The 15,095-nt window shown below is 58.5% G+C and overlaps 1 protein-coding gene across 3 annotated transcripts in view; it reads right to left on the bottom strand.

Annotated features, from left to right (window-relative positions):
* Window positions 1–4,907: 4,907 nt before the first annotated feature.
* The window catches only part of ARHGAP27 (Rho GTPase activating protein 27), a 28,239-nt gene continuing 18,051 nt past the window's right edge, over window positions 4,908–15,095 (bottom strand). For 2 of the 3 annotated variants that reach the window (XM_044247723.1, XM_044247721.1), the window contains exons 2-16: window positions 12,897–13,301; window positions 12,538–12,720; window positions 12,222–12,302; window positions 12,066–12,149; window positions 11,644–11,711; window positions 11,242–11,332; window positions 10,665–10,769; window positions 8,652–8,750; window positions 7,793–7,901; window positions 7,521–7,634; window positions 7,349–7,447; window positions 7,102–7,179; window positions 6,864–6,998; window positions 6,627–6,732; window positions 4,908–6,518 (exon numbers count right to left, since the gene is read on the bottom strand). In XM_044247723.1, coding sequence (XP_044103658.1) covers window positions 6,341–6,518; window positions 6,627–6,732; window positions 6,864–6,998; window positions 7,102–7,179; window positions 7,349–7,447; window positions 7,521–7,634; window positions 7,793–7,901; window positions 8,652–8,750; window positions 10,665–10,769; window positions 11,242–11,332; window positions 11,644–11,711; window positions 12,066–12,149; window positions 12,222–12,302; window positions 12,538–12,720; window positions 12,897–13,301 — 1,935 coding nt within the window. In that variant the 3' untranslated portion in view covers window positions 4,908–6,340. The remainder of the gene's footprint in view (window positions 6,519–6,626; window positions 6,733–6,863; window positions 6,999–7,101; window positions 7,180–7,348; window positions 7,448–7,520; window positions 7,635–7,792; window positions 7,902–8,651; window positions 8,751–10,664; window positions 10,770–11,241; window positions 11,333–11,643; window positions 11,712–12,065; window positions 12,150–12,221; window positions 12,303–12,537; window positions 12,721–12,896; window positions 13,302–15,095) is intronic. The other variant, XM_044247722.1, reaches the window with a different exon arrangement.

Below are 15,095 nucleotides of genomic sequence, written 5' to 3'. Positions count from 1 at the left end.
GAGTGGGAGGACCACCAGGAGAACGTGGCAGCGTGCAAGGCATGAGGGACAGGAGGGGGCGGTCAGCAGAGACAGGATCCTCCCGAGGGGACAACTGATATGTCCAGCAGGTATCCATGTTGGTGAGTTTAGGGGGAAATTCAGGAGTCTGATGGTGTGCGGGGGTGAAGGAATGGAGAGAATGATGAAGTTCTAGAATATACGTGAGGTTCGGTGGGGTGAGGTCCGGAGCCGATGACCAAGAAAGAATTCTTGAGACACCTTTGGTACAAAATGGTGGCTTATTAAAGCACGGGAACAGGACCCGTGGGCAGGAAGAGCTGCTGCCTGGGGTTGTGAGGGATGGCAGGTTATGTACCATGCGGTTGGGGGAAGGTAAGGGAAAGGGAGGTTTCAACAGAGCTTTCATATGCTAAAGAGGGCCTACAAGGTAAGACACCAGAAGTCTTGTAGCGTTGATCAAGGTTGTCTTTCCCTTTTAGCAAGCCACTAACATCAAGATGGTTGGGAGATTCCTAAAGAATGTCACATTTGTCCCACCCAGGAATGGTGGGGGTGAGCCTTCTGCTTGGGGTGAGGGGGAGATTGCAAGGTGCCAGCCTTTTGCTTTGTCCTCAGCCAGCCTTCTGCTCCCTCATCAAGAGGAGCTCGGTGGATGTTGTAGGGGGTACACTTGTTTCCATAGCTTGGGGGGTGCGGCTGGCAGTTGACGGGTCCCATCTGATCCTCTTTCTAGGACATGCCTTGGGCTGAAGAGAGTCTCTTTGCTCAAATTCAGGGGTCTTCCTCCACCCCGCCAAGACAGGCCTCCTCCAGTGACTGGATGATAAGGCGGCTTAAAGGTCTGGTCCTCCTTAGCCACAATGTGGGACAACGCTGAGGCGCTGGGCTCTTCCAGTTCCAGAGCTTCCTGTGGCTTCCATGGGGTGTGGCGGAGCCTGGGATGGGCCTGCATCCCCTCCCCCCACCCCAGCTGTGGCCCTGAGAGGGCTCCCCAGTGAACTGCCTACGGGCTCCCCTCTACTTCCTGGGGAGTTCCACCTGAGACAGCCGTTCAGTGAGGAGGGGAGCAGGGTGGCCATGGTGGTGGAAACTTTCTGGAAAAGGGAGGGGGTGAGCTGCGTCCTGGAAGAGAGATGTCTGCTCTGAGGTACCAGGGCCAGGGAGGCAGGGGCAGATGTCGTGAGGGAGCTGGGAGCTCTGCTGGGGGGATGTGAAGCTGTTCCCTTATTTCTGTGAGGTAGAAGTGAGGGCCTCTGGAGAGAGAGTGGAGAGGGGGGCAGGAGAGGGAAAGGAGGAAGGGGAGGGAGAGGAGGAGACAGGGAAGGCCAGAGGCTTGAGGAGAATGAATCCCTGAAACACTTGTTGCAGAAGGTGAGAGAGAAAGGAAACCCTCCCGCGCTGCCTGTGAGAATGTAGAATGGTGTGGCCACCGCGGAAAACTCTCGTTTGACAGTTCCTCGCGAAGTTTGACAGAGTGACCCTCCGGCCGAGCCGTCCCACTTTTAGGAATGTGCCCAAGGGGAACAAAACATATATGGATGGACTGAATGTTCGTGTTCCCCCAGGTTCATATGTTGAAGCCCTAACGCCCAATATGGGGGTCCTGGGAGGTAGGACCCATGAGGGTGGGGCCCTCACGGTGGGACTCAAGTCCTTGTATGAAGAGGACGAGGTGCGCCTAGGTGGCACAGTGGGTTTCGGCTCAGGGCATGACATGATCGCAGGGTCATGGGATCGAGGCCCTGGAGGGGCTCTGCTCAGTGGGGGGTCTGCTTCTCCCTCTGCCTCTCCCTGCTACTCATGGTGTTCTCTCTCCCATTCTCTCTAAAATAAATAAATCTTTTTTTAAAAGATTTTATTTATTCATTTGACAGAGAGAGACACAGCAAGAGAGGGAACACAAGCAGCATAAGTGGGAGAGGGAGAAGCAGGCCTCCCGCTGAGTAGGGAGCCCGATGTGGGGCTCGATCCCAGGACCCTGGGATCATGACCTGAGCTGAAGGCAGACGCCCAACGACTGAGCCACCCAGGCGCCCCTAACATAAATAAATCTTAAAAAAAAATAAAAGAAGAAGAAGAGACGGAGATGAGCTCTCTCTTTCTCTGCCAGGCGAGCACAAAGCAAGAAAGCAGCCGTCTGCAAGCCAGGAAGACATTCTTCACCAGAAGCCCACCACGCTGGCGGCCTGCTCTGACCCTTCCAGCCCCAGGACTGCGAGAAAGCCTTTCTGTTGTTTCGGTCACCCAGTCCGTGGCATCTGGTGACAGCAGCCCGAGCTGAGACAGCGTGTCCACATGAAACCTTGCACGTGAACTAGTCCCAACAGCCTTATGCATAAGAGCGGAAAAAGTAGAAACAACCCAAATGTTCATCAGTGAATGGATGAGGAGAGAAATGCGGTGTCTCCATACAATGGGGTTTACTTACGGAGAGAGCAGAGAGCGGTGAGGACAGGCTGGCGCACAGCCTGGTGGGGACCTGCGGAATGGAAGCAGAGGTACAGTGCTGAGAGGCCAGCTGAGAGCAGGGGGAGGCGGGTGGTGGTGGGAGGAGGAGGAGTGGGGGGGAGGAGGGGGAGGGGAGGAGGAAGGGGAAGAGGAGGAGTCAGGCAGGTGAAGGGGAGGCAAGCAGGGTGACTGGCAGCGCTTGGCATTGAGGCTGGGACAGCCTGGCTGGGAGCTAAGGCAGGGGCACAGCTCATGTGTAAAGAAGTGGGAGACGGGGGCGCCTGGGTGGCTCAGTGGGTTAAGCCGCTGCCTTCGGCTCAGGTCATGATCTCAGGGTCCTGGGATCGAGTCCCACATCGGGCTCTCTGCTCAGCAGGGAGCCTGCTTCCCTCTCTCTCTCTGCCTGCCTCTCTGTCTACTTGTGATCTCTGTCTGTCAAATAAACAAATAAAATCTTTAAAAAAAAAAAAAAAAGAAGAAGTGGGAGACGGGCTGCGAATGGCCTTGGAGGCCACATGCTGAAGTGACACGGTCAGAGGGCTGCTGGGTGGGGGATGAAACCGGAAGAGTCCAATCAGAGGCCACTGGGCCCCTGAGCCGAGAGACTGAGGGGGACGGGAGGCAGACCTGGACGAGTTGAGAGGTGGAGGATAAGGACAGGTTGGGTTGAGGGGGCGGCGCGGACTGGCTCAGGCAGTGGTGGGTGGAGATTCTGGGCAGTGGAGGGGCTGTGTCTCGCTACAGGGAGAAGGGCTGGTCTCCGAGTTTTGTTGTGGGCAGGTCGCATGCGGGGTGTCCTGTAAGCAGGTGGCCATTTGCACTTGAAACCCAGGAGAGAGTGGCCGTGGCTGGTGAGAGATTTGGGTGACCCCTGTGCAGGCCTGGTGACGGAGTCCCCTGGATGGAAGGGATGAGGGCTTTTAGGGAGGATGGAGGGGAGAGGGCCGTGGGCTGAGGCCACAACCCAGCGGGCATCACTGTTTACAGGCTTTGCAAAGACCCATGGTGCTGAAGGCAAAGGGATAACGTGCTTTGTGGGGGGACAACAGGCCGTTCATGTGTCCCCTTGCATGCCTGCCAGACCGGGCAACCAGGTGGGCACTGGTGACCTTTTCTGGGGCAGCTTCAGGGGCAGATGGCAGGCTGTAGGAGGGTCAGAGCATCTGTTGAGAGTGGGCAGTCTTGGGGAGAGGGCCCTCTGAGACTGCCCCATCCCCTGTGGCCCTTACTTTTTGGTCTGGCTGGTGCTTCAAGAGGACAGATACTATTTTTATGTATCTTTGTGTCTCAACACAAATCCAGTTCATTCCTGACATAGTCAATGAGCACCTATAGTGCTCCCTGAGCACCGTGCTCGGGGTTGCGGATTCGTGGCTGAGCCCACACGTCTGATGGAGCTCAGGCTTCAGACGAAGCTGCGGGTGGGCTCTGCCACCTGTCCACCGTGTGACCTCCACTGAGTTATGACATTGTCGCTCACGGGCAACATGAGTTTCCTCATGGGCAGTGGGTGATTTCTGCAGCTCTTCCTGGTGACAGAAATGGTGATTCCTATTTGCCTGCTGCCACATTGTTGGCTCACCAAGGCCTGGGCAGTGTCAGAAGCCTGGGGTGGGGTGAGGATCAGACCGGGGAGAAGACACTTCCCAAGACCTCCCTATCCAAGGACCTTCCTGCCTGCTGTCCTGCCCCTGTTTGTTGTGGCCCGCAAGGCCCCGCACACTCTGTCCCCTGTTAACCTCTCCAGCTTCACTTCGTACCCTACCGCAGAACCTTTGCACATGCTGTTCCCTCTGACTAGACACCTTTCCCTTAACTCCTCACCTTGCTGACTCCTCTTCATTCTTTACTACTGGGCCCAGATGGGGCTTCTGCAGAAGCATCTCAGGTTCCTGAGGGACAGTGACACCCGAATGACACGCCTTCAGAGCACCCTGGGCTTTCTCTGACTTTTGTACAAAGAACGTAACCAAGTAATTAGATGTTTAACATCTGTCCCGTTCTGTCCTTAGACCTGGGAGACCCTCACCCTGCTGCTGGTGCCCCACTTCAGAAGGCTCTACCTCACCTTCTCTGTCTGTGCCCTCCCCCCACGGGATGAGGAACCTGTGGGGCACCTTGGAGCGCAGGTCCTTCCCTCTGGACCATGCTCCTGATAGCCAAGACCCCAGAAGTCCCTGCCCAGGTGACCCATTCCCTGAAGGGTGGGCCATGTGGGGTGGCCATGGGGTGGCAGGGGGCATAGCGGTGTGTGCCAGCAGATGGGATTGTCCACGTGTGTGCATGTGGACCTCCCCTTGGGGGCAGGATGGCTCTGAGGGCAGGTACAGGGGGCGGGCTGACAACACAGCTGGCTCTTCTCACACCAAAGTCCCTGGGCACAGAATCCAGAAGGCCAAAGAAGTTTTGGTTGGAACCTCGTCTTTGAGGTCATTATGAACGTGAATTTGTCGAAGTAGGAGAATAGAACACATTTTATTTAACAGTTAGAACTTGATTTGTAGGTTTACAGTATGTCCGTGGATGGTGTGAGGCGACCATCTGTATTCTTGTCCCGGCCCTGCTGGCATGTGGGGGGACGCGGGTCAGCCACGGAGCACACGCCCCACCCAAGAGGCAGCCCGCGCAGTACCCCTGCCCCAGAGCACTGCGCCTGGCACAGAAGAGCAAAGAATAAATACTGGCTGTGAGAGACGAACGAGATGATTCAAGTGAAATGCTTGGCAGGGTGAAATGTCAATAAATAGTAGCTATAACTGTTGAACAGACGAGCGGCAGGTGGGGCAGGGGGATGAGACCCAGAAGCTGAGGTGCTTTGTGTGTGAGGAGGGAAAGGGCATCACTGGCCTCAGGGTTCACGCTTCCTTTCCAGAGGTTGTACCCACCTTCTCCCAGCCCTGCAGGCCTCTCCCAGCTCCTTAGGGCAAGGTGGGCCTCTGGCAGGCAGCTGGACAGCCAGGGGGCTGAGAAGGGCTAGGCAGCTCCCACCAGCACTATTTCCCCTCCGGGTTAAGAACAGCCACGGCAGGTGTCCTGTTTGCCTTCAGGATGTCCCCAGGCCCAAGCAGAACCGGCAGAGGGGTGTGCAGGGGGTGTGGAGGGGAGGGGGTGCTGAAAGGTCTGATGGCGCCCTCCCAGGAGACGGTGGTGTGAGAGGAGCCCTAGCTGGGCAGTCAGACCGTCCAGGGGACACCGAGCAGGTCACTTTGCTGCCACCATCGCCTCCCTCTCTTTGTTTGTCCAATGGGACTGTGTGTGGAGATGGTGTGGGTCAGGCGGCCGGTGCAGGGTACACACTGAGTGTGAAGAACCTGTGCACACAACACCTGTAGGTCTGGGAAGGCCATGGCCCGAAACAGGGGAGCAGATGGAAATGGCCCACGTTGGTTGTGGACAGTGTCAGGCACGAGTTAGGCCGGAGGCAAGCTGGGCAGCAGGGGCGCTGGAGGCGGCTGCTCTAGGACTGACACCCCCTGCCCCCGGGGGGCCCCCCACTTGCAGGCCTGAGGAGGCCCAGAAGCCCCTCATCCAAACTCCTTCCCCCAGCACCAACCATTGGGGAAAATAGTTTCATCCCAGCACATTCTCTCTCACACACACAGTAGGTGTCACTGTAATAAAGAACAGAACCCAAGTAAGCCCCAAACAGGACAGGTGGGGGTTGGGGGGGGGGAAATCACATTTTGCAAACTGCCCACTAGGGGTCACCATACTGCACCAAGGGATGCAGATTTCACTCCAGCCTATGCAGCGGTGGGAGGCGGAGGGTCTCACAGAGGAGTCCAGCCCAGCTGCCTCCAACAGTCCAGCTCCAAGGCAGAACCAGTGTTGGGGTGCCCAGTCCCGGTCCGCAGCACCAGCTGCGGGGGGCGCGGATAGCGGCCCGCGGTCAGTGCGGCTGGAAGATGTCTGAGCATCGCTGCAGGATGAGCTCCACCACCTGGTTCTGGAACACCATGGTCATGGGCATGCTCGTTTCCTCGGTCTCCGGCCGCAGCAGCGTGGGCCCGAACACTATGGCCACGCTCTGCACCGACATACGGTTCTGATCGCCGTGCTCAATCACCCTGCAGCAGGGAGGGGAGGGGAGGCGGGAATTAGGGCTCAGAGCTGGAGGGGGCGTAGGGGGTCCGCTGGCACCCGCCTTCCCATCCCCGCGCCGCTCGCCCGCTCACCGGCACAGGTGCTGGAAGAGCAGCCGCAGCGTGTCGTGGTTGGGGGCGGGCAGCGAGCGCACCAAGTCCCGCACACAGCGGCTGCGCTGGGCCTGGTCCTGCAGCTCTGGGGAAGGGAGGGGTGGGTCAGCTCGGCGAGGGGGACGGAGGACTGAGTCCCGGGTGCGGGGTGGGGAGTCCTGCCCGCACCCTGCCCGGTCCGCCCCGCCTCCCCCGTCCCCCCACCCCGGAGCTCACTGATGGCAGCGATGAACTGGCGGAAGTGCGAGAAGGGGAAGAGGGGCTCCGGCAGCTCTCGAAAGAAGAGTTTCAGGGCTCCGGTGATCACGTGGACGTCCTCCCAGCGCCCGTCATCCAGGTCCAGGCGCTCATCTGCGGCAAGCGCGGGGCGGGGGGGGGGCGGGATTAGGAGTCGGAAGAGGCCCTCAGCACCCCTTGGTGTCTTTAGGCCCCAGGGTGAGGGGCGGGGCCTCACCATGGTCCACCTTGTAGCGAAGCTTCTGGATGGTGGCCAGGTTTCCACTGATGCGGTACAGGCCGTCGACGTCCAGCCCTGGGGCAGAGGGAGGCGCTGACCTCGGGCTTGGAGGGGACGGGGCTGAAGCTCCCGATCGGATTCCCACTCAGGGGCTTTCCCCCCCATTCCCCCCCCCGCCCTCCCCCGCCCTCCCCAGGGGTCTCCGTCATGGGGTCCGGGAGGGAGGCCTTCAGGCGCCGCGTACCCCGGGCCTCGACGGTGCGGATGCACTGTTGCACGAAGCGCGGCACGGAGCTCCTTTCGCGCTCGCACAGCGCGGCCAGCGCGCAACCGAACACCTGGTCTGGGGGAAAGGCTCGTGAGCGCCGCCCGGCCCCGGGGTCCCCCGCGCCGCGCGCTCCGGTTTCCCCAGGTACCTTTGATGTAGCCCTTCTCCCGCAGCGACTGCAGCGTTGGCCGCTTTAGCAGGAACTTGCGGAGCCTCTGCCGGACCCTGCTGAGGTCGCTCTCCGGGATGACTGCGCCTGGGCCCAGGAATGCGGGGGCCGAGTCACTCGGTGGCAAGGGATGGGCCAGGCTGGCCCCAGCCCCAGGGCGTAACCCCCACCCAGGCGAAGGGCTGGAGATGTCCTCCCCCCACCCCCCTTCCCCCCCACCTTTGCCACCCCACCCCTCACCCCCCTCGCACCTGCTCCGGGCCGCGCCTCCTCCTCCCCCCGCCAGCTTCCCAGGCGCTCGCTGGACCCGAAGTCCGCGCTGCTGCTCTCGCTTTCCTCCTCCGGGGGCAGGTCTGCAGACTGCAATCACACGGCCTCAGAGAGGCAGGGCCTGGGGCTAGCCGGAGGGCCTTCTGGGACAGGGTGAGGGGCCCGGAGTGCCCTCCCAGCCAGGCCAGAGTTCACACTTCCCTTCTCCAGTTCACTCCCCTGCCGTCCACCAGGGAACCTCAGAACGTTCACCTCCCTTGACTGCCTGGAGCCCTTTGGGTGTTGGAGACAGCCACCCTGCCCTGCCCCAATCTTTCTTTTCCTGGCCCCCCTTGCCCACATTTTCCTAGTTCCTCTGCACCCAGTCCACGAGGTCAGCATTCCTCAGTATGGGGCTCCTAGTTCCGAACTTAAAGTTCCAGCTGAGACCTCAGCACTGCCAACAACTGCATCACCGCCCTTGGATTCCTACCTCTAGAAATACAGCCAAACTCTGTACTCAGTGTTGGCACTTAAGGAATTGAGGGTCAAAAAGCCCCAGGTTGTTTCCTGGAGAACAGCTGTCAGAGGGGGCCTGTCCTATCTGCATTTATGCAGGGAATAGTTTGAATCTAGAAAACTGTAGACTCTTCAATTTAATCCTCTGAAGTTCTCCCTTCTGATTTTAGCCTGTCATTCCAGCCTGAGGCTCTTTCGCTGATATTTCCTTTTCTTCCTGCCTCCCTTGAAATGGAACATTCCACTAGGACGTGCCCCCCCACCCACGGCCTGGAGAGATCTCCTCGTAGCTGGCCATCTATCCCATCCCCACCAGCCCTGGAGGCCCCAGGCTCTGCTCACCAGCTCCTGGATGCCCTCGCCAATGGCCTTGTGCCAGGTGCTGATGATGGCCTCGGAGTCATGCTGGATCAGGTACTCTGAGCCATCTCGGCTCCGCAGCTGGAGAGACACAAGAGTTCTCAGTCATCTCTGGCTCCCTGGGTCGGCCTGGCCCCAGGGGTAGGCAGTGCGGGGTGGGGGTGGGGGGGATACAGAAATGGTGGAGGTGATCTGGCCTTGGCCCCAGGAACTGAGAGCACCATAGAACAAGGGCTTTACCCCAGGCCCAGGCATTCCGTCTTGTTAAAAGCAGTGACAGCCTATCCATTACTGATGGGCAAACCAAGGCCCTCTCAAAACATAACCAGTTCCTCTCTGAAAGGTTCATACAGAAGGAAAAGCTATACAGTTACCCAGCAATACATCTCCCAAAACATTCATCCTGCTGGATGCCCAGGTGAGTTGAGCTGCCCCAGACCAGCTGTTTTGGAAAGTCTAACACTGAAGTTTTCTGTGGTTCTGGAGTGACGAGGGAGACCCGCTGTGAAAATCTGCCAGGCCCCACTAACCTGGCCACGATCTAGAATGTGGGGCCATCTCTCGAGAAAAATCCTAGAGGTGCCTGCAGGCCACCCCCTGAGTGAAGGGAGGATGGCCACCTGCCAGCCAGGAAGCAGAGGGCTCCTGCATTTCCATTCAAGACTGTCAGCCTTTCCGAGAACGTGAGTAGCTTCCAAGAGTCCCATCTGCCTTCTAGTTCTTGCCAGAAAAGACAACTCGGAAGCATTTACTCAGCAGTGCTCTCCAAAGGCAAGATAGAGAGATGACATAGAGCACAGGCTGAAGGATGTCCCTGTAGGTCAGGGACGGAACCTCCCTAGCCAAAGTGATGGCCTTCTTTAGTCGGACACCCATGACAGACATCGCTAACCCATTGCCCCCCTCGGCCCTGCCGAGCCTGGAGGAAGGCTCCAGACCCACCGACCAGAGCAGCTCAGGAGATCAAACTGGTTTTCCAGCCCTGCTCTGTGGATGTGCTGGAGGAAGCTTGGGGAATCTTCAGGAAGCTACACACTCTCAAGCTCCCGGCAGAATTGCTTTTTCTGAGCTGATTTGTGACGTTGTGCTTTTTGCTGTTATCACGGTACCTGAAGCAGCCCCGAGGGTCTCTTACGAACCCAACCTGGAGCCATACACTAAAAATGGTTTCAAGAGCTAAGGGTTGGGAAAAGGCTTTGATCTCACCCAAAATTTGGGAAAGCTCCCCCTGCCAAAAGAGGAACCGTGTCACTGATTCGCCTCCTCTTTTCACTTTGGCTACCAGGAAACCTGAGCTCATTTTTTTCAGCAATAACCTCTCCCCTGTACATCATCGGCCCCCTGATGCCTCTTGCTCTAACTTGTGCCTGCTCCTGGCTTTTCAGTGGATTTGATCAGCTCCCCATGTGGTTTTTATTTGTTTATTTGCTTGTTTTTGTTTGTTTGTTTGTTGCTATTCTTGTTGTGACCTTCCTCAGAACTTCTGGGGACAGAGGTGACGACAAAGGTAGTTGAAAAGCAAGACAACACATGGACAACGGAGGGTGTGGCACCATGAGGGTCCTTGCCTGGGTCCCACCGGGGCCCAGTCCTCCTGCTAGGGGAGCCTGGGAAACTTGGGGCCCAGTTAATTCACTGAGGACCCAGTTCAGTCGGAAGCTTGTCTCTGACCGGCGGGAGCTGGTTGAGTAGCTGGGGAGAGGGAGTTTCCTCTCTAGGAAGAGGGCTGTTCTTCCAGGCATGGATTTCATTCTCCAGAGGCCCCCTACTCCTCACCACCTTCCAAGACTATAAACTCAGTTCCTGGAGAGGGAACTGCAGAATCCACAGTGTCAGAAACACTGTGGACAGATCCCCAAGGTGGACACAACTTTGGCTTTGAGCCCTGAGAATTCCAGTCCCACTCTCCCCAGGTCCCCCTTCTTGGGCCTTGCCTACTGAGGGTCTCAAGCCATCCATAAGCCCCCTTGCCTTCTCCCAACCCCCACCACTCACCTCCAACACGTTCTTTCTGCTAGATTTGTCCTTGGGGGCCCAGGAGAGGGAGGCCCCCCTGAGATCCACTGTGTACTCAGGGGTGGAGAGCTTGGGAGGCTGCCTCTGTGGGAGAGGGGAGAAGGGTCGGGGGGAGCACAGTTACAGGGAGCCCTCAGCCCAGACAGGCCTGCCATGGGTCCGGGCTCCAATCCACCAGGCTCCCTTGGCTCCAGGGACAGGATGGGGAAGGGGGACCCAGGGGTCCTGGGCCTGCTGCCTGCCCACCCAGGACAGGGAAGGAGAAAGGGGCACAGCCCTCATCTCCGAGAGCAGGTGTGGCCCCGACCCTATCTGCGTGCCCATCAGACTGGAGTGGCCACCCTCAAGGACTGCTCCCCATGTCCAGGCTGCCTGGAAGTGCTTGTCACAGTCTGAATCTGCTGTCGTCACCCCCTGCCAAGGCCCAGCTCCCCTGGCGCTCATGTTCCACTGCTGCAGACCTAGCCATTGACAAGCCAGATCAGGTAAAGAGCCACAGAAGTCAGGAGCAGATTTCTGGGGGTGGGGGTCCCTGTCCTGGGACCCTGAGCCTCACCAGGCCGCCTGCAGCTGAGGCCTTCGAGTCCTTGAAGAATGTCAGGACGCCGCCCTCCAGCACCGTCCAGGACGCACTCCAGTGCTTCTTCCTAGGTGGGGGTGGGGAAGTGGGGGGTGACTGGGCTTGCACTGGCCCTGGACTGAGGCCCCCATACGCCCACAGAGCTGAAAACACAGCTCAGCTTGGGGTATCCGACAGTGAGGACTGGACTCCCAGTTCTCACACTTGGTAGCCAAGGGACCCTGGACAAGTCCTTATCTCTAGAGGCCTCAGGGTCTTCACGGGACCTTTTAGAAAGCTGCTCTGAGGATTAACAAGAGTCTGGCACACAGGACATGGTCAGTGAACATCATCCTTCAGGCCCACCCCGCCCTGGTCTGGGTGCTGCCAGACGCTCACCGGAGCCGCTTTCCCTTGTCCACCGTCTTGGTGCGATGGAGCACCCCGGCCTTGTCCAGAGTCTTGGTCTGAGAAAGACGAGGGGAAAGAAGAGGCAGTTAATGGGGTGGCCACAGAGGGGCAGAGGCTAGTCTCCACAGCCAGCAACTCCTTACAGGCTGGGCCTGAGTCACGGCTGAACCCTCTTTGCTGCTGGTGCTGGCGGGGTGCCTGCTTTCACCCCAGCAGGAGAGATCTCTCAGCTCCCAACCTCACCCAGCCGTGGGCCAGGGATGACCCAGCCCCACGTTCATTCAGCCCAGCGTTTTGCTGGGGCCTGTAGGGGAGACATACCTGGCCCCGGCCCAGCCCCCAACAACCTTCAGGAAGCTCCTATTTCTTCTCTGGGGGTCCTGCCAGTGCCTACATGCTTCTTCCCTCACCTTCTCCTCAGGGGGGCTGGCCTGGGCTGGGGTCTCACTGTCCTGGCTGGATTTGTGGATGCTTCGAGGGGCAGGAACTGGAACCTGAGGAGAAAGACACCATCATGCACAGTCCCTTCCCCTCTCCCCAAGACTCTCCCACTCCCAGTTGGTTACCTGGGGCAGCTCCCACTGAACGGAGGCGTCATGTGGGTTGTAGAAGTAGGGCTTCCCGTATTGATCCTCCAACCTCACCCACTGCGGGGAGACAGGTGGTCAGGCCTCCCAGCCCACCTCGGGGGAGGGCAGGCAAGGTTCCTCTTGCACCAGAACCCCATGATATAGCCCCGAGGAGCTGGGAGGGTCAGGTGCGGGCGATGGGGTGTCTTGGAGCCCGCTCAGGAGCTGCAGTTGACGGTGTTAAGGTGAGCTACTAGAAGAGCTGGAGGAATGACCGGGGGGCTGTCTGGCCATATCTGCCCGCTGCCCGTACCTGCTCCTGGGTGAAGTGGTTGGTGTAGAGCGTCTGCCCGTCCGGGTTCACTCGGAGAGACCAGCCGGGGGGCGTGGCCAAAGGAGAGGCGGACCGGGGCTCACTGAAAGAGCCCACCGGGGAATAGTCCTCCTCCGGGTAACTGGTCAGCGACTCGGGGTAATCCGTCTCAGGGGTAGGGGGCTGCAGGGAGCAAAGACCGAGTCGGAGGCTCTCAGAGCCAGTGCGCACCCTTGGCCCCGCCCTTTTAGACCAGACCACGCCCCTCACGAGCAGTTGGGGGGCTGTGGGAGAGCAGGAGGCGGGGTCTGAGGCCTCAGAGCCACCCCGCCCACCGGGGCCAGGCCCCGCCCCCTCACCCTCTGGTCCCTGGGGCTCAGCGGGCTCAGGCCCGGCTGCATCTCCAGCTCGTCCTCTGGCTCTTCCTCGGTCTCGTCCTCCCAGACGGTCTCGCCCGTCAGCGGGTTGTAGAAGAACACTCTGCGGCTCTCCTCATCCCAGTACTGACCCCAGTCGGTCTCGAGGCTCTCGCGGCTGCCCACCGAGGCGGGGGAGGTGGCCGGGCTGGCGATGCCCTCGCCAGCCTCGAAGGGTGACTCCCAGGTGGTCACGCCCGTGTCTGGGTTGTAGTAGTAGGGGCGCCCGCTGCCCGCGTCCGTGTGCGTCTCCCACGCCGGGGGGCGGGGGCCTGCGGAGGCGCCGGGCGAAGAGACCAAAGGCTGCCTCTCTACGTTCTCGTACACGGGCTCCGGGGGGTCGTCCACCTGTGGGAGGAGAAAGGAAACGTGACCTTCCGGGCAGGCAGCTCCGGGGTCACACAGTCCCGACTCGGCCACTTGCCATCTGGGTGACCTTTGGCAAGTTAGAGCACCCCCTGCTTCAGTTCCACCAGCTGCACAACGTCTGCCCTGCCCACTCCGGAAACTGTAGTGAAGAGAGAATGAGGAAATATTCTTGACAGTGCATTGCAAAGTATGAAAGGTCCCACATGCGTAGGGAAGTTATATTAAGTGTTTATTGACAATAATCAGATATTAGGGCGCCTGGGTGGCTCAGTGGGTTAAGCCTCTGCCTTTGGCTCAGGTCATAATCTCAGCGTCCTGGGACTGAGCCCCACATCAGGCTCTCTGCTCATCAGGGAGCCTACTTCTCCCTCTCTCTGCCTGCCTCTCTGCCTACTTGTGATCTATCTGTCAAATAAATGAATAAAATCTTAAAAACAACAATAACAATAATCAGTTATGGATAACTGAGTTCTCCCAGCTGTGTACTTACTCTGCCTCCAGGGGGTGAATCAGAGGCTGGACAGGAATAGAGAAACGGCCTGGGCCCCCTTCCTTTTCCTCCTCCACTCAGGTCACATGGGGGCAGCTCCCCCACCACACTCTCCATTCCCCCCCTCCACCTCCTTCCTTCCTGGACCTGAAAGCTCTGGGACTGGAATCAGTACTACTTCTGGATCTGGGACTGAAATGTCCTGAATGTGGGTTTTGCAGGGCTCAGAATCAACAGCAGAGAAGGGAAAGGGGGAGGAGAGTCGGACGGGAGGAAGGGAGGAGGGGCAAGGAGAGATGAGCCCCTCTTGCCCGCCAAAGGAAAGCACGGTGAGCTGGAGGGTTTAGTCACACAGATCATGGGTCTGATCATGCTCAACACGCCATTGCTCCTTGCCTCCACGGGGCAAAGTCTGCGCCTTCACAGGGCACCTGAGGCATCTGTCACTTGCCTGTCCACCTTATTTCCTGCCATTCCTGGCCCCTTGCCTTGAACTTTAAGCTCTGGTAGCAGGGAGTTGCTGGAGGCCCCACCCTCTGGGCTGAGCCCATACACAGTCCACCTAGGCTCACCCCACCCCTTTCTCACCTGGCCAACTCCAAGTCCTTCTTTAGGACTCAGCTCAGGTGTCAGGTTCAAGACCTTTCCCGAGATTCCGCTGGTGCGCCCACCTCAGCCCAGCACCCTTGGGCTGCCAGAGGGATCGATAACGATACTATCAAACCCCAGGCAGCAGCATAGCAGCAGAAGATTAATACTGTCTCTCTCTCTCTCTCTCTCTCTTTTTTTTTTTAAGATTTTATTTATTTGAGAGAGCAAGCAAGTGAGAGAGAGCAGCAGTGGGGTGAACAGCAGAGGGAGAAACAAACTCCCTGCTGAGCAGGGAGCCCAATGCAATGTGGTGGGGGGTTGGGGGGAACCCCAGGATCATGACCTGAGCAGAAGGCAGATGCTTAACTGACTGAGCCACCCAGGCACCCCAGATTAATACTGTTTCTTTTTTTTTTTTTCTTTTTAAGATTTATTTATTTGACAGAGAGAGAGCACAAGCAGGGGGCGTGGCATGCAGGAGAAGAGGGAGAGGGAGGCTCCCTGCTGAGCAGGTAGGTAGGGCTCGATCCCAGGCAGGACCCTGAGACCATGACCTGAGCCAAAGGCAGAGGCTTAACTGACAAAGCCACCCAGGCACCCCAATACTGTTTCTAAGAATATATAACGCTATAAGGGAAAAGCAGATTTCAACACAGTGAACAGCTATAGTTCCAATTATGCGTTTTTAGAAA

This window comes from Neovison vison, chromosome 5 (assembly GCF_020171115.1).
Source record: "Neovison vison isolate M4711 chromosome 5, ASM_NN_V1, whole genome shotgun sequence".
Classification (NCBI taxonomy): Eukaryota; Metazoa; Chordata; class Mammalia; order Carnivora; family Mustelidae; genus Neogale; species Neogale vison.
The sequence above is the reverse complement of the archived record's forward strand: the minus strand, read 5'-3'. Positions and strand labels throughout refer to the sequence as shown.